The sequence below is a fragment of the Myiozetetes cayanensis genome, unplaced genomic scaffold (genome assembly GCF_022539395.1).
Source record: "Myiozetetes cayanensis isolate MyiCay16 unplaced genomic scaffold, myiCay2020 scf34, whole genome shotgun sequence".
Lineage (NCBI taxonomy): Eukaryota > Metazoa > Chordata > Aves > Passeriformes > Tyrannidae > Myiozetetes > Myiozetetes cayanensis.
The window spans coordinates 2,894,132-2,918,643 of NW_026087566.1; the positions used below are offsets into that span (position 1 = coordinate 2,894,132).

At 53.7% G+C, this 24,512-nt stretch overlaps 2 protein-coding genes and 1 long non-coding RNA gene across 4 annotated transcripts; 2 read left to right on the forward strand and 1 right to left on the reverse strand.

The window, feature by feature from the left end:
• The first annotated feature begins 1,095 nt into the window (after positions 1-1,095).
• On the forward strand, positions 1,096-13,828 carry LOC126646292 (keratin, type I cytoskeletal 14). 2 transcript variants are annotated; one of them, XM_050327521.1, is made up of 8 exons: positions 1,096-1,611; positions 2,847-2,929; positions 3,303-3,459; positions 3,715-3,876; positions 3,966-4,091; positions 4,191-4,411; positions 4,856-4,887; positions 5,230-5,395. In XM_050327521.1, the coding sequence occupies exons 1-8, from the start codon at positions 1,126-1,128 to the stop codon at positions 5,325-5,327; spliced, it is 1,365 nt and encodes a 454-aa protein (XP_050183478.1). In that variant the 5' UTR covers positions 1,096-1,125; the 3' UTR covers positions 5,328-5,395. The 2 variants fall into 2 exon arrangements, with proteins under 2 accessions (XP_050183478.1, XP_050183477.1); XM_050327520.1 differs by lacking the exons at positions 1,096-1,611; positions 2,847-2,929; positions 3,303-3,459; ... (3 more) ...; positions 4,856-4,887; positions 5,230-5,395 and adding exons at positions 9,566-10,077; positions 11,694-11,776; positions 12,068-12,224; ... (3 more) ...; positions 13,396-13,445; positions 13,547-13,828.
• Positions 13,829-15,726: 1,898 nt separating this feature from the next.
• LOC126646311 (uncharacterized) lies at positions 15,727-16,169 on the reverse strand. Its single transcript, XR_007630273.1, has 3 exons — positions 16,137-16,169; positions 15,885-15,989; positions 15,727-15,763 (listed from the first exon to the last, which is right to left on the reverse strand). It is a non-coding gene; the product is annotated as an uncharacterized LOC126646311 (long non-coding RNA).
• A 3,089-nt stretch (positions 16,170-19,258) lies between these two features.
• On the forward strand, positions 19,259-24,090 carry LOC126646246 (keratin, type I cytoskeletal 19-like). Its single transcript, XM_050327447.1, has 8 exons — positions 19,259-19,789; positions 20,138-20,220; positions 20,402-20,558; positions 20,649-20,810; positions 21,078-21,203; positions 21,300-21,526; positions 22,459-22,572; positions 23,094-24,090. The coding sequence occupies exons 1-7, from the start codon at positions 19,259-19,261 to the stop codon at positions 22,544-22,546; spliced, it is 1,374 nt and encodes a 457-aa protein (XP_050183404.1). The 3' UTR covers positions 22,547-22,572; positions 23,094-24,090.
• Positions 24,091-24,512: the final 422 nt, after the last annotated feature.

Genomic DNA, 24,512 nt, shown 5'->3' on the forward strand with positions numbered 1-24,512 from the left:
ACTTTTGACACAGGTGATGCTGGTCCTGCTGAGTTACTGTCCTCATCTGCAAATCCACAGGTAAAACCTATGGCACAAGCATTGATAAGGACTGATCGTACTCTTCCCGCTGATAAGGATTTATGCTACTCTTCCCACTGATAAGGATTGATCACGCTCTTCCCATTGATGAGGACTGATCCTACTCTTCCCATCAGAAATGGCAGGTAACTGTGCCCTGACCGTGGGTGTCTGATGCAGTTTCAGTCCCACTCCTCTGACTCAGAATATTTAGGCATTAAAACCTGCCTCAGCGAGGAGAGAGAGGAAATTGTGGCACAGGATTTTTTAGCTTCTACACATTTTTTAGAAGCTGCTTCTGTGGAATTTGGAAAAGGTGATGGAACAAAGCAGGTATTACAGGGAAACATCAGGCATCTGCCCTTTTAGCTGACTGAAATCCCACTGCTGTAGGGACTTTCCAGTCTCTTGTCAGGAGATTCAGCCCAGACTGGTACTAATGCAGAAATTACTGGAGTTTCTTCCCTTTTGAGCTACAAGATTTCTGCCAAATCCCCTATCAGTACACAAATCCCGCCAGGTCTGTGCTTGTCCTGGGATAGAGGTCCTGACAGGAAAGTTTCCATCTGGCTTCGGGTTGGCCCATATAAAGATTATGGATGTGCCGAGCTCTTAAGTCAGCAGCTTTCCTTGGCTTTAGACTCTTTAAAAAAAAGCAAACAAATAGATTTGTAGATGTTTGCAATGATATCAGCCACTTGCGGGCGACTTGGCGGATCACAGAGGATTCACCGGTGTTACTTCATGAGGGAGCAGCGGGTGGAGCTGGGCTGGGAAGGCTAAAACATAGCCATGAGCAGGGGCCTGGACCACGCCAAGTGTGCTGGGAATGAAAGCGGAAGGAGAAGATCCCGTGTGAGCCCTGGTGCTGCTGGTGGGATGTGACAAAAGATGTGAAATCAGGGAGAGGAAAATGATGATTCTGGAATTTGGCTCGGGCTGTCGGGGGTGACGAAAAGCACCGGCAACGCCTCCTGGCCGGGCTATAAAGGGCCCCGAGGCAGGGGAAGGAGCACTCCCTGCTGAGCTGCAGAGCTGCCTCTCTCTCCACCTCCAGCCTCCACCATGAGCACCACTGTCAGGCAATACTCCTCCTCCACCTCCCTCAAGGGATTCGGGAGCCTGGGGGGAGGCTCCAGCAGGCTTTCCTCCGTGCGTGTTGGGGGGGGAGGCTACAGGGCCCCCAGCGTGCACGGGGGCTCCGGCAGCTACTCCGTCTCCTCCCGCGTCGTCTCGGGGCTCGGAAGCGGCTTTGGGGGCAGCTACTGCAGCAGCGTAGGAGGGGGCTTTGGGGGCAGCTATGGGGCCGGCTTTGGGGTCGGCTTTGGAGGAGGCTTTGGAGGCGGCGATGGCATCCTGCCGGCGGGGGAGAAGGAGACGATGCAGAACCTCAACGACCGCCTGGCCGCCTACCTGGACAAGGTGCGAGCCCTGGAGGAGGCCAACACCGACCTGGAGGTCAAGATCAGGGAGTGGTACAAGAAGCAGGGCCCTGGTCCCGACCGGGACTACAGCCCCTACTACAGGACCATCGAGGAGCTCAGGAACAAGGTAGGAATGGGGATCAACGCAGTGGGACGTCGTGTGCCAGAGAGGAAGCAGAAGCACTGACTGTTACTTCTGTAATTAGTCAGCACTAATTATGTCGTAGAAAGTGTCCCAGTGACACATGGGGAGCGCCAGGTTGGAAAAGAGGGGTGTTTCAATATCATCTTTTGGTTGCATCCTCCTGGATGCGACAAGTGGCAGCTTTCACTGGCAGAAGCAGATGTAACAGGACGTAACACAAAAAGGGAGGAATGCAGACAAGTCTGCACTGATCATGTGTGTTCTTGGGAGCTTAAAAAGAGTGTACAGGGAAAGTTGTAACTGTGGGCAAACTGCGAGACACTGATGTCATGTTTGGAAACAATCAGGCAAAGAATTTGCAAACGTGTTTCAGCTCCTCCTATTAAGGAGATTTAGATGATAAAAAGATGGATCTGACCAATAATGAGTTCTTTGCCTCTTTTTGGCAGTCACTCCCCCAGGGTTGGCCTTGGTGCAAAGCCCCCTGCCCAGGCAGCTTGGGGGATTCCTCCCCATCTGATTTGAGTCCCAGCACCCCATTTTGGAGGAAATGCTCCAATTTCTTTTGTTCTCTGTTACTTCCCATGCACGAATTGCCCCCAGCAACCACGCAGGAAGCCTTGTGCAGCTGGAGCTGTGGCAAAGGATGCAGGGAATCCATTTTCCTCCCCTCTCCTTAACCCAATTCTCCCAAACTCTTGACTTGAATCTCCTCCCAGGAGGGGTTATTTGCTCCTGCGGTGGTAATATGAAAATCAGAAGCCGTAGGCAGCTGCTCACTGCCTTTTGCTCCATTTCTGCTGCCAACAAATTAAATCCACCCCAGAACAAGGTGTGCCAAGTGCAGACACCCTGCTGTTCCCTCTGTCCTGCCATGGTGCTGCAGGTGGGGAGCAGGTGATTCCTCCTTGACCTTTCTATAATCAGCATCCGCCCTGAAGGACGGGAACAAAAGCCACCATCAGATTTCACACGTCTTTCTTTCATGGCCTCACTTTGCCTTTTGAAACACTTACTGATGGATTTTTGGAAAGGGAAGTCACAGAGTAACCAGCCCCTTCCCACAGTCACAGCTGCATCTCCCTTGTCCTGATTCCATGCACACTTCTGCTAAAGAAACCCCAAACTGCTTCTGTCCCAACACTCCCACTGTGCTGCTTCCCTTGATCTGCCAGGAGGAGTTCCTGACACTCCTTTTTTTATCTTCCACCCACCAGGTGCTGGTGGCCACAGTAGACAATTCCAACCTCCTGCTGCAGATTGACAACGCCAGGCTGACGGCTGACGACTTCAGGACCAAGTAAGCCACATTTCCTGGAAAAACGGACCAAAGGGAAGTTGGATGCAATGAGGAGAAAATCCCATCCAAACCCCAAAAAAGGCCATGTGGAAACAAAGCCTTCAAAATGAGGGTGTAATTTCCAAAGCAGATAGTTATCTCAGTCTTACAGGCGCTCAGGGACTGTGTTGCTTCCATCCAAAACCACTGTTATTCCCATTCCTTGCTCACCCATGGCACAGGCTCTCCTGTGCACAGGCCTTGCTGTGTGTGTGCAGAGCCCAAGGCCTGGTTGGGATCAGGAGAAGGGCGATGTGATGAGCTCAGGTGGACACTGTTTCACTGGTTTCCCCCACATTTGTGCAGCTTTGCTGATGGTTGTATGTGCCCCCAGGTTTGAGTCGGAGCAGGCCCTGCGCCTGAGCGTGGAGGCCGACATCAACGGCCTGCGCCGCGTCCTGGACGAGCTGACCCTGTCCAGGGCAGACCTGGAGATGCAGATCGAGAACCTGAAGGAGGAACTGGCCTATCTGAAGAAGAACCACGAGGAGGTGAGCACAGAGCCAGGTGCAAAACCGGGACCTACAAATGTTCCTTGTGCACCAGGGAAAGGGTCGGGTCAAACACGCAGGAGTCTCTGCCGTCAGGGCTGTCAGGAGACACTCGAGGGGGAAGGGGGAGGGAAGCAATCCCTTCAGACAGGACCTCCACGAGGTCTGTGGGGCTCCTGAGCTGGGTGCAAACAAGAAGTTTCTCAGGATGGGAATACACCACTGTCACTGTGACACGTGTCTTCTCTGTGTCAGGAAATGACTGCCCTGCGTGGGCAGGTGGGAGGGGAGATCAGCGTGGAGATGGACGCTGCCCCTGGAATCGACCTGACCAAGATCCTGGCGGAGATGCGGGAGCAGTACGAGAGCCTGGCGGAGAAGAACCGCAGGGACGCCGAGCAGTGGTTCTTCAGCAAGGTGAGGGGCTGGGGGGGAGCAGAGGGCAGCTGGGCTGGGGCTGTGACCACCGCACTGGGCTCTGAGGGCACGGCTTGTCCTCCTTGCAGACGGAAGAGCTGAACCGGGAGGTGGCCATCAACACGGAGCAGCTGCAGAGCGGCAAGACGGAGATCACGGAGCTGCGGCGCACGATCCAGAGCCTGGAGATCGACCTGCAGTCCCAGCTCAGCACGGTACGGAGGGCAGGGGGCCACCCAGGGACATGGGGCTGCAGGGCTGTGCCCCCCCAGCCACCCCAGCACCCCTGAGCCATCCCTGTCCCCATCCCACAGAAAGCAGCCCTGGAGGGCACCCTGGCCGACACGGAAGCGCGCTACGGCACCCAGCTGGCCCAGCTGCAGGTGCTGATCAGCAGCGTGGAGGAGCAGCTGGCCGAGCTGCGCTGCGACATGGAGCGCCAGAACCAGGAGTACAGGGTCCTGCTGGACGTCAAGTGCCGCCTGGAGCAGGAGATCGCCACGTACCGCCGGCTCCTGGAGGGCGAGGACGCCCAGTGAGTGAGGGGCTGCATGGGGTGGGTGGCGGGAGGACACAGGTTGAGTAGGAAAGGAAACAGAAAAGGAACCACCTGCATTCCCTGCAGGGTCCTGTCTGCCCAGAACAGCCCCGTGGTTATAATGGTGCTGCAGCATCCCTGGATCCACCTCCCATCCCTCCTGTGTCCGTGTGACCCTGAGGAGGGAGCAGGTGCTGCTGCTGCTCCTTGCAGCTGGGATAGTTACTGCCTTGGTATCCAAATCCCCGTGGCATGCAGGCATCCTTACCAGCTTCTTCTCGTAATTGTGACACCGGGCAGTTTCCAGAAGCACTGGAATTTTAATCACTTACTGGTGATTATTACAAGAAATGAAGGCAGGGTTTAAATAATGATTTTGTCTTGGTGATCACCCACTTTTCCCCTGTTTCTGACCACCTTTTCCCTGTTCTCCTCCTGTAGCATGTCCTCCCACTACATCACACCAAAAGAAGGTAAGAACAGGTCTTGGCTGAAGCTCTGATCACATACAGCTCTATCACATCCTTATCCACCTTCTTAGCACAGAATTCTTCTACTAATCTACTAAAGTTACTATTTCATTATATTGCCAAAATGCGAATTGACACAAACCAGTCTTATGATACACCAAAACCTGTTTAAGAAATTATCTGGGCAGACTGAAACTGTACAGTGAAGCTTTTAGTGGTGAGAATGGGGTGTTATGTTGGGTTTCTGAGGCAGTGGTTCTAATAACACATCTTCAGGATGAAGCTCTTTAGGACACTTTCTCCTTTCTGCCCTGGAAATAACGGTCCCTTCCTTCCCCATTGCAGGGCCTGTAACCACCCGCCAGATCCGCACGATCTTCGAGGAAGTGCAGGATGGGAAGGTGATCTCCTCCCGGGAGCAGATCACCCCGGCTGCCCACTGAGGCCTCAGAGCCCACTGAGCCTGATCTGCTGCAAACCTCGCCCAGCACAGCAAAGCAGATCCCAGCTGACGTGCTCCGGCCGTGTGGGTCATGAAAAGCACCTTCTCCCTCTCTCACTTCCCTCCTTCCCCTCCCTCATCCTTCTCTCAGCGCTGTGCCACACTCAGAAATCAAATAAAGCTTCTCCTCACACTCCTGCAAAGCAGGCTCTTGTCCCATTGCTCCTGCAGCCGTGGGACAAAGCTCCTCCCTGGAAGGACCAACATTCCCCATCCTCAGTACCACGATGGTGGGCCCAGCACACCCACACCACTGGACACCTGAGACCTGGCGGCTCCAGGGAAGAGGGGATGGATGCTGGTGTGGAGGAGGCCTGGACAGGCATTGATCCCACATGTGGTGGGAGGTGAAACATGCCAGAGTGTCTGCGTTTCACCTCAGGCTGGGCAGTGAGAGGTTCAGGTCAGGCAAAGCTCTGCTCCCCTGCTGCAATGCCCAGAGACAGCAGAGATGAAGTTTTAACCCAGAGAGACCAAGCAAGAAGGTGTACAAAGCCCAGGTGATGCAGCCAGGACCCTGCAAACACCTTCCCTCAGCTCTGCCCCAGCAGCTGCCCCCCACTCTGGATCCTGAGCTTTGGGAAGCTGCAGGTGGGGCAGGGGATCCTCTGGCTGCTGCCCCTCCAGACAGGCAAACTCAGCTCAGTTTGATTCCTGCTGCCAAAGGTGCCGCTGAAGAGTGAGGAAAACAGTGATGGGAAGGGGGGGGGAGTATCATCTGTGCAAACAAAAAGATTAAAATTCTTCTGGGACTTCTTCTGGCACTCCCTGTGTACTGGTGGCTGCTCCTGACACAGCAGTTCCTGCTGCTGTCAGCTGGCCCAGCATTCCTGGAAAGCCAGTTCAGACACATTCTTGGCTGGATTCTGTCACATTTATTACTTCATAAATCTGACTTCTAAATCAATGAGATAAATCAGAGCAATGCTACTGAGTGTGAGTGAGACCAGAGCTGGCCAGATAGCTTTACAAACCCCCTCCAGAAAATCTGCTGGAATTTAGGGGGAGATAAGACAGAATTCTTTTTCTTTTTTTTTTTCCCCTCAAACATTGGAATGATGCCTGCAGTGCATCATCTGCCCCACAGCTGGGTTGGCAGGGATCCCCACACTCCTGCCCTGCAGCTCTGCCCAGCGCCAAGGGCTGTGTCCCCCATCCCCTCGGAGCAGACCCCTGTGATCCCTGTGGACCATCAGCTGCCCTCAGCACTTCCAGCATCCACCAAGCAGTGGAGACACAATTTGGTTTGAAGCTTAACTCTATCGATCAGTGAGCTCATTTCCACTCAGATTCCACCTAGGGACATGGAAACAACCCAGTGAGGCAGTGCTGGGGTCAGGAGAACATCCTTGTGGTGCATCACGGATGATCCACGAGTTAACAGCAGCACAATTCCCAACCTGAGGCACTTCCAGCCCCAACACCTCCACAGTCCTGCAGACTTCACTCCCTCTGCTCCCACAGCCTTGAGGGAGGAGCCCTGGGCAGCCTCAGGTCTCTCCCTGGGGAGATCCATAGTCTGGGGCCTCTCCCTGGGGGGATCCATGCCCTGGGCTGGATGAAGGCAAGGCTGAGGCACCTAATCTCAGATGCCTGAGAAGGGTCAGGACACACACAGCCTGCAGTTAACCCCCGGGGCCTCCCAGATCACCTCTTAGGGACCCCATTGTCCCCATGGGTGGTTCAGGGAACTAACACCCCTCACAGCTTCTCCAAGCCTTCCCATGGGGGTCGTGCCCCTCTGGCTGCCACCCCTGCAACGCTGAGCGAGGGGATGCTGAGGTGCCTCGCTGGAATTCACCCTTGCTTCATATTATTCTCCTGTAAAAGTCTGGGCAACACCCACGTTCCTATAGAAACAGTAAATAACACTTTGCTGTTATTATCCCCTGGTTTAATTACTCCTACTGTGCAGCGTGAGGGGGGTGTGAAAAACAGAAGTCGATTCTCTCCTGCCTTGAGCATTATTAATTAGCCCTGACCTCAGGAAACCCGTCAAGGAGGGATCTGCAGGCTCATGCTGACAGGCAGCGGCAGCTTAAGGCATGTTTCAAAAACTGGGAATTCAGTCCACAAAGACAGTTCGACTTCTCAGGCTACACAGAGTTTCTCTGACAGAAAAGACCACTTCAGAAAGAGCGATACAAACAACAGGCAGTCCTTGTGGTTGTGTTCAATGGGAGGTCATGGAAGTTAATACAGTTTTACATCTTAATTAACACTTCATGATTTTAATTGCTGCCCCGTGGCATTATCAAAGTATCACAGATATTTTGGGCAATGTGTACTTCTATGATACAGACAGTTCAGCGGCAAACAAAAGACAGAAGAAAAGGCAATTTCACGCACAGAAGGAGCCACGTGTCGCACGTGTGACACACAGTGACAGGGTGACAGTGTGACAGTGGCCTTGTGATGCCCCTGCCACTCCAAGGGGCTGTGCTCAGGGCCAGGCCAACGGTTGGGACTCACAGGGTTGGGACTCACAGGGGGCTCTGCGCTGGTTTTGTCTCTGACGTTCCCCTTTCCCCTTGTCACCACTGCAATGGGGGAGGACAAAACCACGGCATTGCCCGGGCAGAGGCAAGGAAATAAAGATGAGGAGGAAGCACATTCCTTGGAGCGACACATCCCGGACGCCCCCGCGCTGCTGCACCTTCTCCCTGCACACCTGGGCAGGACGGGGGGCGTGGGCGGCGCTGGCCCCGAGCCCGAGCTCACGAGACACGGAGGAGCTGCCGTGGAGGGACGGGACAGCCGAGACCCCGGTCCTGTGGAGCTCCAAGTCCTACAGAAGATGGGCAACCACTTCTCCCCAGCAGCCAGCTCCCAATATTCCGAGGACACACCCCACTCCAGCTTTCTGCAGAGGGAAGGGAGGAGGGGGGAGTCATGCCCTTTGAGCTGCTCAGCAATGTACCTTTGTTCTTCTTTCCATCCCCTTTCCCCCCTCCTTTGGCAAATGATCTAAGGAAGAACTTGGCTGTTGGTGAGGGGCTGTTGGGGCCTGTCTGCTGAGACAGCCCAGCAATCCACCGTGTGCACACATGAGCATTCCCTCCTCCTCCACACCCTGTGTGATGAGCCAGGGACACAGGGATTGGTGGGCTCTGCCCGTGCCGTGGGTCGGCACAGGGAGCCGACAGTGGACCACGGCACTGTGCTGGGGCTTGGAGCCCTTTAGCTCATCAGACACAACCACAGCCTCTCCTGAAGCTCTGTTAGCACAGGAGCTGTCAGCTCCAAACTCACACTGCAGTTGTCCTGTGGGGTCACAACCGACGGAGTTGTCTGTCTCTGAAAACATCACCAGTGTTGGCTGCTGAGCTGTGCTGCTGTCAGCTTTGTGCTCCTGGTCACAGGGCTTAGACACCAGGAGTTCTTTCCTTACTTGCTTCCTCTACTTTATGCTATTCTGCATTTTTCCTGGAGCGTCTCATAATGTCTAGCTATCAGCCATACCCTGCCCTTTCAGGATGGTCTGCTAGTGCTCATCCACAAAGTACACAAACCATCCCCTGCTAATGCCTTTTCACGTTCCCCCAGTCCTGGGTGGTCTCTGAAGCAGAGACTCGAGTGAGCCCTGGAGCACAAATTCCCTTTTCATTGCTTTTTCACTACTGATCATCCCTCTCCCTGTGGATAAAAGAGCACATTTGTATTTCCAGGATCAGGAGCCAAGTTCCTCCTGGCACCATTGTACTCACGGGGCTGTGGAGGGGTCACGACACCGCACGGCTGCTGTCCCTGAAGGTGTGTGTGCAGCCTAAGCAGGGACAGGAAACTGTAGCTGGGATGAAAAGCCTCAGTAAAAGAGATGCTGAATTCCTCCCTCAAACACTGCCTGTTCCAGAGCTAACAGTGCAGAGGGAATTAAATCGTAGCCCTGAGCAAGGAGCCTCCTCCTTTGAATCACACCTGATGATTTACTTGGAAACGGAAGAAGCATAAAGACGCCCTTTGTGAGAGAAAAAGCTTCTAGTGGAGTATGACAAAAAGCATGAACGGAACAAAGGCAAAAATGACGATTCTGGAAGTTGGCTCAGGTTTTAGGAGTGATGAAAATCGTCGGGAATGCAACCAAAAGAAAAAAAAAAAAGTGTGGCAACGCCTCCTGGCCGGGCTATAAAGGGCCCCGAGGCAGGGGAAGGAGCACTCACTGCTGAGCTACAGAGCTGCCTCTCTCTCCACCTCCAGCCTCCACCATGAGCACCACTGTCAGGCAATACTCCTCCTCCACCTCCCTCAAGGGATTCGGGAGCCTGGGGGGAGGCTCCAGCAGGCTTTCCTCCGTGCGTGTTGGGGGGGGAGGCTACAGGGCCCCCAGCGTGCACGGGGGCTCCGGCAGCTACTCCGTCTCCTCCCGCGTCGTCTCGGGGCTCGGAAGCGGCTTTGGGGGCAGCTACTGCAGCAGCGTAGGAGGGGGCTTTGGGGGCAGCTATGGGGCCGGCTTTGGGGTCGGCTTTGGAGGAGGCTTTGGAGGCGGCGATGGCATCCTGCCGGCGGGGGAGAAGGAGACGATGCAGAACCTCAACGACCGCCTGGCCGCCTACCTGGACAAGGTGCGAGCCCTGGAGGAGGCCAACACCGACCTGGAGGTCAAGATCAGGGAGTGGTACAAGAAGCAGGGCCCTGGTCCCGACCGGGACTACAGCCCCTACTACAGGACCATCGAGGAGCTCAGGAACAAGGTAGGAATGGGGGATTAACGTGACGTCTTCATCAGAGTCACTTGTAAAAAGATGACCTAAGAGCTGAAGGGAAGAGAATTAACAAATGGCCTGGGATGGAAAACAGAAGGAGCTTTGGTGTAACAGTCACGATTTATGAACAGCAGATCATGAGGCGCCAGGATGGGGGTTCCATTGACTGTTCCAGTGCAGGGAGAATGGTGGGGCAGGAAAGCAGGAGCCAGAGACTGGTTCAGGTTACCTGATGTACGTGCTGCCACAGCATCACCCCCTGCCCCTGGAGGTATGTGCTCCCTGTCAGGCTGTTGGTGGAGCTCAGCAGGCAGGGACACGTTATCTCTTGGCCCCTTCACTGTTGACTGATATGCAAATGGAGATGATAAGTCATTCTCACAAATATCCTACAAACCCAATCTTTTCTAGCCTGTGAGGAGGCTCAGGGTGGAGGTTAAAGTAGAAAGGAACTGTCCTGTTGAGTGGTTGTTCTTTGGGAGTTGCAGAAACACATGAGTGAAATCCAGGGGTTGGATCACCCTGGGCTGTGGTAGGTGCTGAAATCAGGTGTGTGCCCTGCTCTAAAATGCAGCAGATGAAATCAGGGCCAAGCTTGTGCCTTTATTGTTAGCAGCTCCCTGGATGATTTTAGGCAGAAGTCCCTGATCCAAAGCACCAGAATGTGCCATCCCTCCCTGCCTTGCCATGGCTGCCCCCTTTCCACCCTCATCACTCATCCCCAGTGAGCTCAGGTTCCACTGAAGGGATGATGTGTGCGAGTTAGGCAATAACATACCTGGTCTGTGAGTAAATTCCAGGGAAATGGGGCAGGGTCAGCCCCTGGGGGAGATCACATTCCTAGAATTTTTCTGTTCCTTAACTGTTCCCTTGGGCTTCACCCTGGGAGGAAGGGTCCTGCCTTCAGATTCCAGCTTGTCTAGTGTGCTCTGATGGAGCACAGGAACATCTCTAGGCAGGAGCTGTCTCTGGATTGGAGCAGAGAAGTGCTGGGTCTCACAGAAACCCTCTGCTCCTGACCCAGAGAGAGGCAGACCCTTTCCTCCCATCCCACAGAACAGCTGAGAAATGACCACATCAATGTTCCTGGATTATTCCCTGGATATCCCCTGAAGGAGCAGAACTCAGTGAGAGCTTTTCATTAGCTTGTGGCTACAGAAATTCCTGCTCACTAAATGGCCAATCATTTTCATAATCCCAGAGCAAATATTTGCACCTCAGGTGTAATTACGAAAGCCAAACAACAGCAGGCACAAGGCATTCCTTCCTTCTTTCCTCAACCCCTTTTTTTTTCCCTTCTCAGCTGGTCTCTTCCCATTCCCAAAGCATGGAGTGCTGCCAGGGCTCAGCATGGTGTGAGCACCTGGAGATGCCACCTGGGCAGGGCCATGAGCCCACAGCAGTGTCCTCACAGGACTGAATCTTTGCTGACAGGAGATGGAGCTGAGCACCCCCCATCTCCCTCTCTGCAGAGCCCAACTGGAAGTCCAGCCCCACGCCAGGAGGCCCAGTGCTGCTCCACTCCCAGTCCTTCCCTGGATGGGACTGCTGCCAGCGTTTAAAATGACTTTTAAACTCTTTTTCTTTCCTTTATCCCCCACCAGATTCTTTCTGCGACTGTTGAAAACGCCAACATCGTCCTGCAGATCGACAATGCCAGGCTGGCAGCGGATGACTTCCGAACCAAGTGAGTCCAACACCTCCGAGAGCTCTTGGGACAAGGGGGATGAAAGGCCTGGCTGTTCCAGGCTTTTCTTTCTGCACCTGGGGTTGCTCCACCAGGTCGCTGCTCACTGGGAGTGGGGCATTTGGGAATTGTGCATCTCTTCCTGGGCACAGCACCTAGTCTCCTGCACTCTGAGAGCTTTGCACACACATTAAATTAAAGATTCTTAGCAGAAAATGCCAAGCTGGGGAAGGAAAAGACAAGAATAACCCTGTATGAGGCGGGGGTTTGCAGCTGTGTGTGTGCCCCCAGGTTTGAGTCGGAGCAGGCCCTGCGCCTGAGCGTGGAGGCCGACATCAACGGCCTGCGCCGCGTCCTGGACGAGCTGACCCTGTCCAGGGCAGACCTGGAGATGCAGATCGAGAACCTGAAGGAGGAACTGGCCTATCTGAAGAAGAACCACGAGGAGGTGAGCGCAGAGCACAGACCTCCACGAGGAGGTGGAGTTCCTGTGCTGAGTGCGAGTAAGAAGTTTCTCAGGATGGGAATACACCACTGTCACTGTGACACGTGTCTTCTCTGTGTCAGGAAATGACTGCCCTGCGCGGGCAGGTGGGAGGGGAGATCAGCGTGGAGATGGACGCTGCCCCCGGAATCGACCTGACCAAGATCCTGGCGGAGATGCGGGAGCAGTACGAGAGCCTGGCGGAGAAGAACCGCAGGGACGCCGAGCAGTGGTTCTTCAGCAAGGTGAGGGGCTGGAGGGGAGCAGAGGGCACACGGCTGGGACTGTGCCCACTGCCCAGGGCTCTGAGGGCATGGCTTGTCCTCCTTGCAGACGGAAGAGCTGAACCGGGAGGTGGCCATCAACACGGAGCAGCTGCAGAGCGGCAAGACGGAGATCACGGAGCTGCGGCGCACGATCCAGAGCCTGGAGATCGACCTGCAGTCCCAGCTCAGCACGGTATGGGAGTTAGGGGCCACCCGGGGATACAGGGCCACAGGGCTGTGCCCCCCCAGCCACCCCAGCACCCCTGAGCCACCCCTATCCCCATCCCACAGAAAGCAGCCCTGGAGGGCACCCTGGCCGACACGGAAGCGCGCTACGGCACCCAGCTGGCCCAGCTGCAGGTGCTGATCAGCAGCGTGGAGGAGCAGCTGGCCGAGCTGCGCTGCGACATGGAGCGCCAGAACCAGGAGTACAGGGTCCTGCTGGACGTCAAGTGCCGCCTGGAGCAGGAGATCGCCACGTACCGCCGGCTCCTGGAGGGCGAGGACGCCCAGTGAGTGAGGGACTGAGCTGGGGTGGTTGGAGGGAGGACACGGGGGTAGACACGGCATGTGCTGCCCAGGGACTCGGTGCAGCTGCAGCTTTTGGGGCTGGGCTCCATGTTCACACTGGGTGTGGATGCCCAGTGGTTCTGTCCCTGGTTTCTGGCTGGACTGGGATGCTGCACCAGGCCCCCTTCTCTGCTGGAAGGGGCCGTGGTCCCTCTGCTCCCCAGGCCAAGTGTAGCAGCACTTTTAGCAACCTCCATGAGTCTTCTCTGTTCTCCTCCTGCCTGAACACAGAGCCTGTATAACAGCAGCAACAGATGTTTGTCCCTAAACTCCTCTTTGGTTTTGTGCTTCTCCTGCAGCATCTCCTCCCAGTACTCCTCCTCTTCGTCCTCGCGCTCCGGCAGAGAGGGTAAGAACCTGCCATTTCCTGAGGAATGTGCAGTGTCTGATAAAGTGTTAAGAAATTCTCTCCCTCCTGCCACGAATGACCGTCCCCTTTCCCCCCTGCAGTGGTGACATCGTCCCGCCAGGTGCGCACCATCGTCGAGGAGGTGCAGGACGGGAAGGTGGTCTCCTCCCGCGAGCAGGTCGCGCTCACCACTCGCTAGCAGGGCCAGTAGGACCCTCGACCCCAGGCTCAGGAGAGCAGTGAGCTGAGCCAAGCACTGCCTGAGGCCTTGGGTTGTGTCCCAGAAAGCTTCCTCCACCTCCTCCTCCTGCCTGTATTACCCTCATTCCATGCAGGTGCCTCTGGACACACTTAATAAAGCTTTTTCCTCCTCGCTAGTGCAACTGCAGACTTGTCTGTCACTGACACAAGATCCCTAAAGGCCTCAGGGTTGTGTGTTCATGCCAGGGAAAGTCCTAAGAAACCACAAGAAGCAGCCAGTGAGAGGAGGGGAATGGCAGGAGATGGGTTTCACCTGGAGGGACATGGGTTCCATCCGGGGCAAAGATATTTGGAGACAGCAAATGAACTCATTGCTTGTAAATACCCTGGACTGGCTAAGACATAAACCAGATAAGTGATAGAAATTGAAGGCAATTATGGACAGATGAGGTCTGAGGTCAGTGTGCCACACGACTGATAATTAAAACCGACAAAATAAAGCTCAGTTCTCTTGGGATCATAACAAATCATTTTCTCCTCTGAGCTGAACTTGAGTGACATCGGCAAGACCGGTGCTGTCAGATGTTCCATCTGAGACACGAGCCCAGTGTCACCCTGGTTGGCAAACCTCATCCACACGTGCCTGCTGCCTCTTTTGGCTGTCTTTAAATCACACTGTTGGGCACAGAAACCTTATACAGAGCTTTTCATGCTGCCCCAGGGCTGCACTTAACAGGATCTACAGTAACCATTGCTTAATCTGCACAGGGATGAGTAGCAATTTTTTTTTTCACTATTATGTCTGGTAGATCACTGCTAAAATCCTTCCTGAAACACAGGAGGCAGAAACAGTGCCTGGAGGCCAAGCTGCCACTCAGGATTAGTGACACAGTCGGGCAGCAGGTACCGGGTGTGCCTGTGCCCACTCGCCTCCTGGAGAGCCAAAAGCCTGATGGAATCACTCAGATCCAGCTTCATGCTCTCCAGCCAGTGGAACCTGGGAGCCCTGCCCAGTCTCAGACCACGGGCTCATGTTCATCCCCTGCCTCAAGGATACAGAGCTGGGGCTCAGACCAAAGGGAAAGGGAAGAGTCTGCAGTAAATCAGCTGCCACAACACACAAGAGGCTCCTGAGGCTCAGGTCACTCATCCCTCGGGTGATCAGCGGTGATTCAGTGTCCCTCAGCCTCCCCACAGCACTGAGGTCCCACTGAGCACTCTCACCACGCACTCCCCGGCCCCAGAAGGTTGGGAAAGAGCTGGTGATGTCACACTGGGCATGACAGGACAGGCAAAGGAGATCGAAGAATTGGGGAGCCTGCCAGGTCTTTCCAGAAAAGGGAGTGTGAGATGTTATCGTCCTGTGTCATCGTTCAGCAATTACACAGAGGGCAGGAAGCGAGTGGAGTGCAGAGTTCATGGACTGTGTCCTTTCTGGAACAACAGACCTTCCGTGGATAAATAGGAAGTCTTCCAGGCCAAATGAGCCAGAGTTATGTCAAAAATTAAAACCAGATCAAGGCCCTGTGGCAGGGGGCAAGGCTTGCAGGTGGAAATCCTGAGAACACTGCTGATGTGCTGCGCTTTTTTCCCATCAGAACAGAGTTATTTCAGTTATAAATGGCAGCTTTTTAACGCTTGAGCCATCTGCAGACTGCCCCAAGTGTATGAATACAGAAAGGCTTTCTGCAAACCACAAATCTACCTGATTAAATACAAGTAGGAGGTTAAAAGATGTCAGTCCAGGAGTACCTGGCTCCACGGGCAGCCCAGGGAGTGATGGCTCCTTCTGCAGCCAAGAGGGCACAAGGGAGAGATTGATCCAGCAGCACATTTGGTTATCTCTGACATCTGTCACCCTGTGCTGAGATATTTACATCTGTCAGCAGGAACAGCCTGAGGTGAAATCCCAGGGAGAGCTGGGGAAACAGCTGGGAGAGCTGATGGAGAGCCCAGGTTTGTAATCAGTGGATTCAGTTCTCCTGGGGTTTTCCTTATTCATCAACATATATTTGCATCAATGAAAAAGGCCTTAATTCTGCACACAGCTCAGTGTAACGCTGTTACCACAGGCAAGAGTGAAGTCCAAGCTCAGTACAAGTGATCCCTGCAGTGCTCTGAAAAAGGAAAACACCACAGAACTATTGAGCAATTTACTGCTTGTTATTGCTCTTTGATGCACACAGTTTGTGTCCGTGAAACATGGTCAGATTGTGACTCCAAGAGAAGGACAAATACCTTTTTTTGCTCAGATTTTCTGGAAGCTCCAAGCACAGGAAGAAAAGCCTCATTAGGATTCTGCCAGGAGTTACAGAAGCAAGTCCTCACCAAATGATGGTGAAACTTCAATGCACAACAAAATGAAAAAGGAAAACCAAGAATGTCCTGGAAAGGTATTTCATGACTGAGACACAGAGGGAAATCTATGGGATGTGCCTGTGTCAAACTTAGTATAAAACAGCAAGAACACTGAAAATAAATAATACTTACACTAGTATTGTCTTTCCAATCTTTGAAGCCCCTTGTGCTCCTCAGAGAGTTGTTTTTACAATGCCCTTGAGGAGGAGGAGGAGGAGGAGGATTACTGTTATTATGGTTTCCATTCTACAAAGCATGAAATTGAGACTTGGAGGAGCTGAGTGATTTGCCTGGAGTGACTTGCAAAGCCGGGATCAGACCCCGGAGCACCTGCTGTCCTCGGAGAGGTGGAGGCACAGCCAATGGCAGCTGGCAGAAGGTGGTGTGACAGGTACATCACCAGCCAGATAAGCAAATACTTTGTAAATACTTTGTATGGATTTTCCACAGGTGAAACACGGAAATTCAGCTGGCGGTGGGCAGAGAGCTCTCCCTGCCTAGGCTGGAGCGGTGAGAGACGCCCCAGCTGGTGGGTGTCTGGCTCCAGCTCTGCTCCTGGCATTCCCTGTGCCTGTGCACCAGCAGGGACGTGGAGTTTGGTGCCGTGTCTGAGTCCATGAGTCCCCAGGGAAGCTCTCTTGGACATGAAAACAGCTGGTGACTCAGGGATTGCTTGTAATAACGTGAAATGCTGGATCTCCTTCTTGGGGGCACATTATACTTCATCTGCATTAGCTCAAGGAACAGTCTGAAACCTTAAAATATCCTGAGACTCCCAAAGGATTTCCCTCCAGGGAAATCTAATCTTTCTCATTTCCATTGCCCTTGCTGAACGTGGTAATTCTGGAGCACCCTTGGGAATAACGCCAGGGTGCCCATCCCCTGCCCCCGTCACACAGCCCGGGCCACCGACGAACTATCATCCCTTTCTCTGTGTTTTGTACAAAGCTCATTACGTGGGAGCAGCACCTTCGCCTGGGGGGGGCTCTTCTGCTCATTTGTTACTTGAAACAGTCATTTTTTCCCGGTCGGGCCAGTGCTGCTGCTCCCGAAATGCCCGTGGCAGCTCCTTCCCCGGCTCCCTCCTCTGCCTCCCCTGGGGCACAGCGGTGCCTGCGAGGGGCTCCCAAGTCAGCCCAGGACGAGGATGGGGATGGGCACATCAGAGCAGGGCCCCAGGGCTGGCTCCGAGGCTGTGGGCAGCAAATTTCCATCTGCAGACTCCAGTCGGGAAGTCAATAAAAGTTAATTCTGGAAGGAGCCTTCCATTAGGCATGGAGATGCCGTCATTAGCAGGTCTCCTCATCACAAAGTGAAAATCTCTTTAATGATACGAGGGCTGTGACTGCTGGCAGGGCCTGAGGTTTGCTCTGGCGTAAAACTAACAGCTGGTTTTAATACAAAATTTCCAATTCTGGAATGCTGTGAAGAACACACAAATCCGGAAAAATCAAGAGTGAAGTTACTGTTCGCCTTTGCAAAAGCTGCAGAAATTCTAGTCACCTTTGGCAAGGTCTGAAGTTCCAGAAGTAAGGAAGAAAGGTGGACATCTCTGCTTAGTTTCCAGTAATTGAAAAAACCTCCAAGCTGTTCACTCATTATGTGTTTTTTTCTCCTCATTTAAAAAATCATAAAATCATATAATCACAGGATGGTTTGGGTGGGGAGGGACCTTAAAGGTCATCTCATTCCACCCCTTGCCATGGGCAGGGACACCTTCCACCAGACCAGGTTCCTCCAAGCCCCGTCCAACCTGGCCTTGAAAAATGAAGGACCATATAATTATCGATTAAATGAAATTAAATGTTTGCTCAGCTCTAGTTTTATAATTCTTGGATGGAAAATAGACCGACTGTGGCCGGGCTGCAGCTGATCCCGACCCCAGCTCCAGGCAGGGCCTGGCCACCCCTGTGTGTGTCAGGGCACCCTGGCACCGGCTTCGCTTCCTAATGACAGCTCCAACAAAGGATGGGCACCCACAGAACCACCCCACGGTGCAGGAGCTCTGGATTTGCAGTGGCAAGATAAAATCGAGCCTAATGAACTTGCCCAAACGGCAGAAGCAATATTTGTGAGCCAGGCTGCACCTAACACAGCCTTCACGCCACGTGTCCGGCTGACCTGGATGCCAAACCACACGTGGGTGAGAGGCAGCCAATATTAGCATGGCTTTATTAATGTTATTAATAAAATGAAAGATTCAGATGACAAAACATTTTAATTATTTCCCTTCTTCCTCAATTCATCATTCCAGGACTGAAAAATATGTTTATTATATATTTTTTTTAAAGATTTTTTTCCTTTCTCTTTTCTAAATGTAAAACCTAGACTGTATTTGGAGAGTTTCCATGGGGATGGCTGGAACTGGGTCAGACCTCTACAGACTCAGGTATCTGCTGAAATTCTGCATGTTACTATTTCAGAAATCTTATCCTGTGTGGTGATGAATATTTACAGTGAACTGCAATGTTTGGTGCTCAGGAAATATCCTCTTCTCTTGTATTTTGGATAAATATTTTGACTATTTTCCCTACCCTCTAAAACAGCAAAACAAACACACCCTGGGATCTCCCTCTGCAAGGGGATGTTTTGATGGATGCAGGAGAAAGAGAAGGGACAAGTCATCCTTGTTACATTCCAGTGCAATATTCCTCTGTGTTCTCCAAGAGCATTTCGAGGGGCTCACTCCACCCGGGGCCATGCGGGATGGGACAGACCCTCTCTGGTCTCCTGGCCCTGGTCCCAGGGACAGCTGAGTGAGGGGACCCCCTCTCTCCTGGTGACAAAGGGGTCGAGCAGGCTCTGTCAGATAGGGCTCCTTTCCCACAGCTTTCACTTTCCGGGTAGACTCTCCCACGCCGGGGGTGGATAATTGCCGTGGTGTTTCACTCCCCGGGCACTCTCGGGTATCGTCGGGTTTTTGTGTCACTGCTGTTGAGCTGTCATCACAAGTCAGACCTGATGATTCAGGAAGTAACATTTTTGATGTAGTTTTGAAACACGCTTCTGTTAACCAAAGCATCTTTCTGTTGTGGGATTTCTGGAGACAAACCGCCTTTGGGGAATTATTTCCGGCTGAAGGAAAAAAAAAAAAAACACCTCCTAGCCAGGTCACAAGGAGGAAGGATAAACAGCCCTTCTCCAGTGGCACGATCCACGGGGACTGGTATAAATAGAGGACCAGGGGACAGAGGGATCACAGTTGGATCCTGCAGCGAGCTGAGCGCTTGCCTTGGGCTCCCGTCGGCTGCACCATGAGCTGTGCTGTCAGGCAGGTCATCACCACCTGTGCCCAGGGCAGGGGCAGCACGGGCAGCAACGCAGCCAGCACGGGCAGGAGGGTCTCCTCCGCCTCCTCGGGGAGACACGCTGCCTACGACCTGGGTGCTGTGGGGGGCAGCTTTTCCGGTGGCAGCCTGAGCGAGGGATTTCTCGGGAAGCAGCTGAGCGCCGGCAGCGCGGCCGGCGGGAGCTTCGGAGCCACCCAGAGGGCTTGTTCCGCCCTGGGCTTCAGCGGTGGAGGCATCTGCGCCCGAGGGGCTGGGGGCTTCCCCAGGGCCGGTGCTGGCTGCGGGGATGGGATCCTGTTCGCCAACAACGAGAAGGCCACGATGCAGAACCTCAACGACCGCCTGGCCTCCTACCTGGACAAGGTGCGGCTCCTGGAGGGGGACAACGCCGACCTGGAGTGCAAGATCAGGGAGTGGTACGCCAAGGTGGGGCCCAGCTGCGAGCCACGGGACTACAGCTGCTACCACAAGGAAATCGAAGACCTTCAGAACCAGGTAAATCCTTGTTTGCCAAGGAAGTTTAATGTTTCCTTGGGCTTTGCTTTCCCGAGTGCAGAGAGCCCTGTTGGAGGGCAGAGGAAATGGCTCTGGAGGGGGCAGGTGCAGGGATGGTTTATATGGACTGATGGTCCGAGGGAGGGGGATTCTGCATTTACTGAGAACTGATGCTTCAGCACAGCCAGCTCCACCCAACAGGCACGAGGGTTTCCCTGCTGTGATCCCACCTAACTTTTCAATAATGGAATCATTATAGAATACCCCAGGTAGGTCATTCCTCCAGGGTCCTCTGGAGTCAGAGGAAACTGCAAGCCTGAATCTCTTTTCCTACATTTGCTTTTCCAGATCCTGTGTGCAGCCATGGAGACTAACAAAATCCTTCTGAACATTGATAACAACAGGATGACTGCTGATGACTTCAGAGTGAAGTGAGTACAGACCCGTGCTGGCCCAGGGACGGGCAGGTGAGGGGCGGTGATGGGGAAATCCCACCCCTCTGCCTGTCACGCTGCATAGTCAAAAGCAGATTTCTCCCCACCAAACTCAAGTGAAGGGCTTGCCCTGCCCTGCTGACCTGCTGACCCCCCCCTTTGCTGCCTGTGGTTGAAGGTACGAGACCGAGTGCGGTCTCCGGCAGAACGTGGACGCCGACATCTGCAACCTCCGGCCCGTCCTGGACCAGCTGGCCAGCTGCAAGACCGACCTGCAGCTGCAGTGCGAGGCTCTTACGGAGGAGATGTGCTGCCTCAGGACCAACCACGAGGAGGTCAGATCACCCCTTACCCAGGGAATGCAGAACAAGGAAAGCCCCCCCCTCTACCCTGATCTACTGATCTGGTGTGCGTGTTCCCTGCAGGAAATGAGCTGTCTGAGGAAACAGGCGACCGGGGATGTGAGCGTGGAGGTCAATGCCTGCCCCGGCCCAGACCTCAGGAAGATCCTGGAGGATCTGCGGTGCCAGTACGAGACGCTGATGGAGCGCAACCGCAAGGAGACGGAGCAGTGGTACGCCTGCAAGGTACCACACCCACGCAGAGCTGGGCCTGGCACTGCCCCCTGGGACAGGCAAAGTGAGGGATCAGGTGTCCTAATGTCAGCAGCTGTGTCACAGCAGCGCTCAGATCTAACTGTACTGCCCGATTTCTGTGCTCTGCCTGTGGCAGAGGGGACCACAGGGTGGCCACAAGAGAATAAATGGGGGGTGCCAACCTGCTCAGGGCACTGCGGGGCGTGAGATGATGTAGGGGGAACGTGAGGAAAGGGCCGCTCTCTTCTGACCTTGCAGATGGAGGAGGTGAATCTGGAGGTCGTCACAAGCAGCCAGGAGATCGAGTCAAGCAACAAGCAGGTGACGGAGCTGAGGCGGCAGCTGCAGGCCCTGGAAATCAACGTGCAAGCCCAGCTCACCATGGTAGGGGATGCCACACTGTTCACCCCTGCAGCTGTCGTGAGCAGGGTCGTGCCCGCAGCAAACCCAGGTAACCTGTGTGCTTGCTCCCGTCCTCAGAAAGAAAACCTGGAATCCTCGCTGACGGAGACCGAGTGTCGCTACAACAAATACCTGGCTGAGCTGCAGAGCCAGATCTCCTGCGTGGAGCAGCGGCTGGCGGAGATCCGAGCGGAAATGGAGTGCCAGAACCAGGAGTACAAGACCCTCCTGGACGTCAAGTGCCGCCTGGAGCAGGAGATCCAGACCTACCACTGCCTGCTGGAGGGCGGCCAGCACGACATCATGTACGCAGACAGAGCCAGGCTCCCCAAAATCTCTGTGCTTTGCCTTACAGGGACATGAACATTCCTGATACCAGTGGTAAAAGCAACGCTGTGGTGAGGAACCAGTGCTGACCTGTTACCAGACAGGGTCTATTAGCAAACCGTGAGGCAAACCTGAGGATTTGGCTCTGATAAATGGCCAGGCTGCATGTCAGAGACCATTCTGGGGCCAGGGAAGGGGGACAGGAGAGCCCCCAGAGCTGTCCTGGCCCCTGGCACGGTGTAGCAGCTCTTTAAGGGCAGCTTTGCTGGCAGCTGGGCAAGGTCTCTGACAAACACTGTCATATTAACTGAGTTTTATTGGCTTTGCCAGAATGAGGCAGGATTAGGGACTGGTAGCTAAATTAACTGAAACAATAAATTATCTAAACATTTTCAGCTTCACACAACAATTTTAATTAAAGTTTTGGGAATTTAATTTGTATGCAAAGCAGCTGTCTCTGCCCTGCCTCCCATTGACTGAGGTTTTGGAACAGCCAGGCTGTTAATCCCAGACATAGCTGCACACACACTCACCACCAGCCTGAGCACCCACCTGCTCCATTTGTTCGGAAAAGGAGGCTTTGGAATGGTGGAGCCCTGAGGTGGCCACCCCTGGACTCTCCAGTCCTAAATTAGTTACATGGCAAATCAGTTTTTGTTCCAAAAAGCCAGTTGCAACGAGTGAAGTGACACTTGTTAGTGTTTGTCTTGGAGCCTGGGGTAATCCTGAGATGGAAAAGCAACAGCAGCCAACAGGCAGGGGGAGGGAGCGGGAGAATGGTGGCCAATGACCCTCGGGGTTGGGAGGGAAACGGCACCACTGACTGAAGAGACAGTGCACAGGTCAGGGGGAGGTCTCCAGGGTGGGAATGCCAAGGGCCTGGGTCTCCAGAGCTGTCTCCTTTCCACAGAGGGTCAGCAGGAAGAGGAGTCGCTGCCACATCAGCTGGGAGGAGCGGGGGGCTGAAAACCACTCTGTGCCAGCCCTGCCTGCCCTGAGCCCGGCACGGGCGAGGGTCTGCCAGGTGAGGGGTCCTCCAGGAGCCGGGGAGCGGGACCATGAGCTGCCCCTTCAGTGCTGGGAACCGGGGGAAGAGGAGGATGAGAGGCCTCCAGGCTTTTCTGGGGGAAGAGGGGTTGGAGGTGGTGTCTTTTCCCTGGAGGGTGGCCGGGTTGGAACCAGCCAGGCAGGATGGCAGCTGTGGCTGTTGGAGGTGGAGCACTGGGATTAACTGGGCTATGGTGGGAAGCAGTGGCAAGGGATGCAGCTGTGGGACATTTCTACACCTCTGCAGAAATCAGGTTTGACACTGGGGAGTGCCCAGCAGTAAAGGTGTGTTTAAATAAGACTTCCAGCACGACACGGGAATGAGGAACTGGAAAGGGAATCAGTCAGTCACAACTCTTTGAGTATAAAGTATAAAATTCTGCAAAAAAGCTAGGGAGAAGAGGGAAAAGGATGGTCAGGACAAGAGCAAGGGCGTGTAAGAGAAAGGCACGTTATGCAGAACCCGCTGAAAAAGTGATGCTTCCTGCTCTCCCTCAGGTCACTGCAGACCAGGGAGTCCCTCAACCCCACTGCATGTCCCCGAGGAGCTCTGAAGAACAAGTCATGTGGAAGAACAAGGCAAGAATAACCTGGGTGTTCTCAGCTGTGCTCCAGCAGCAGCCGGAGGGACTCCACAGGAGCTGCTCCAATCCCAGCACTGCCCCTCACTCGGGCTCCCCAGGGCTGTGCTGGTTGTCTGGCAGCGACCAAGGCTCGTCTCCAATAAAACTTTGCTCCCACTGACACAGCCTTGAAACTGAGAGATAATTTCTGCAAGTAAACTGACATACAAGTACTTAAAAAATAGTTATTGAGATTGGTTAGAATCCACCCTCGCTCTCCATCCTCACAGCCGTCACTACAGCAGGGAAAGAGGAAAACAAACCATGTCCCCATCAGTGCTCCTGCTGAGCTCTGAGTCTGAGGATGGGGATGGAGGGCGAAAGAGAGGGACCAGCTGGTGCTGTGGAAAGGGATGTTTGCTACCAGAGGAGGAAGCATTTACTAAGACATGAAGTTAGAAGGTGATGTGGAAAGAAACATCCAGGGAGGCTGGGCAGAGGGCAGGGAGGGACTCTCAGGGCTGTCTGTCTTCTACTGAAAGACCTCTGAGAGAAAAAGGAGTCTTCATTAAAGTAGGTGTGTGCTAGTATAATAAAATATAATATCACATAATATAATGTAGCACACAACACCTAAGAGTTATTACCGATGTGCACGAACAGGATAAAATCAAGAACAACAAGTTTTCCCAAATAATTGGAGCAGGAATTTTGAAAAGCAGGAATTTTGAAAGCCTGGCTCTGCTGGACTGTCCACGCCCTTCTGGTGGAGGCAAACAATTCCCAGAGAAAACACTAAACAAAGAGCCTCCAAATGGATTTGTTAAAAAAGGCAAACAGGAAGAACCAGCTGGCAACATGTGGGAAGATAAAAGGGTGAGACAAATTAATACGTGGGAGAGGATTTTTTTAAAAGTGAGACACAATAAACAGCCAGGAAAAAAAAAGGCTGCCGGTGTTTTATTACCCCAGTGAAAGGAATGACAAACACATCCAGGAACATAAGCTGCATTTTGCTGCGTGTGCAAGCCAAGGCTCAGGATTCAGCCTGTCCCTCCTCACCGGCAGCAGCGTCTGAGAGATGGGTCAGTCGGGCTGGGAGAGGTGTCACAGCCCTCACCCCTCATTGTGTGGCTCTGAAAGCCCTTTTCTCTCATGAAATACTGGATGGGGTTTGATGACTAACCTTAGACAGAAGCCTGAAATGGAGGCTCCTAACAAGAAGGCTTTGGGGGACACAATGAGTCCGAATTAGTGCTTGTTTCTAAAGAGAGAAACAGCTCAGACGGTTCTGGAACGGCCTCTCCCTGAGCAATGTCCAGGACACTGTGTCTTGTAACGTGCAAATCTAGTA

What these genes read in the sequence shown, in the direction of transcription:
- LOC126646292 (XM_050327520.1), top strand. Translation starts at nt 9,592, where the DNA reads ATGAGCACCACTGTCAGGCAATACTCCTCCTCCACCTCCCTCAAGGGA. An exon ending in TGAAGAAGAACCACGAGGAG is followed by an intron (nt 12,225 to 12,343) that starts GTGAGCGCAGAG and finishes TCTCTGTGTCAG; the next exon opens with GAAATGACTGCCCTGCGCGG. An exon ending in CTCGCGCTCCGGCAGAGAGG is followed by an intron (nt 13,446 to 13,546) that starts GTAAGAACCTGC and finishes TCCCCCCTGCAG; the next exon opens with TGGTGACATCGTCCCGCCAG.
- LOC126646246 (XM_050327447.1), top strand. Translation starts at nt 19,259, where the DNA reads ATGAGCTGTGCTGTCAGGCAGGTCATCACCACCTGTGCCCAGGGCAGG. An exon ending in TCAGGACCAACCACGAGGAG is followed by an intron (nt 20,559 to 20,648) that starts GTCAGATCACCC and finishes TGTTCCCTGCAG; the next exon opens with GAAATGAGCTGTCTGAGGAA. An exon ending in GGCGGCCAGCACGACATCAT is followed by an intron (nt 21,527 to 22,458) that starts GTACGCAGACAG and finishes TCCTTTCCACAG; the next exon opens with AGGGTCAGCAGGAAGAGGAG.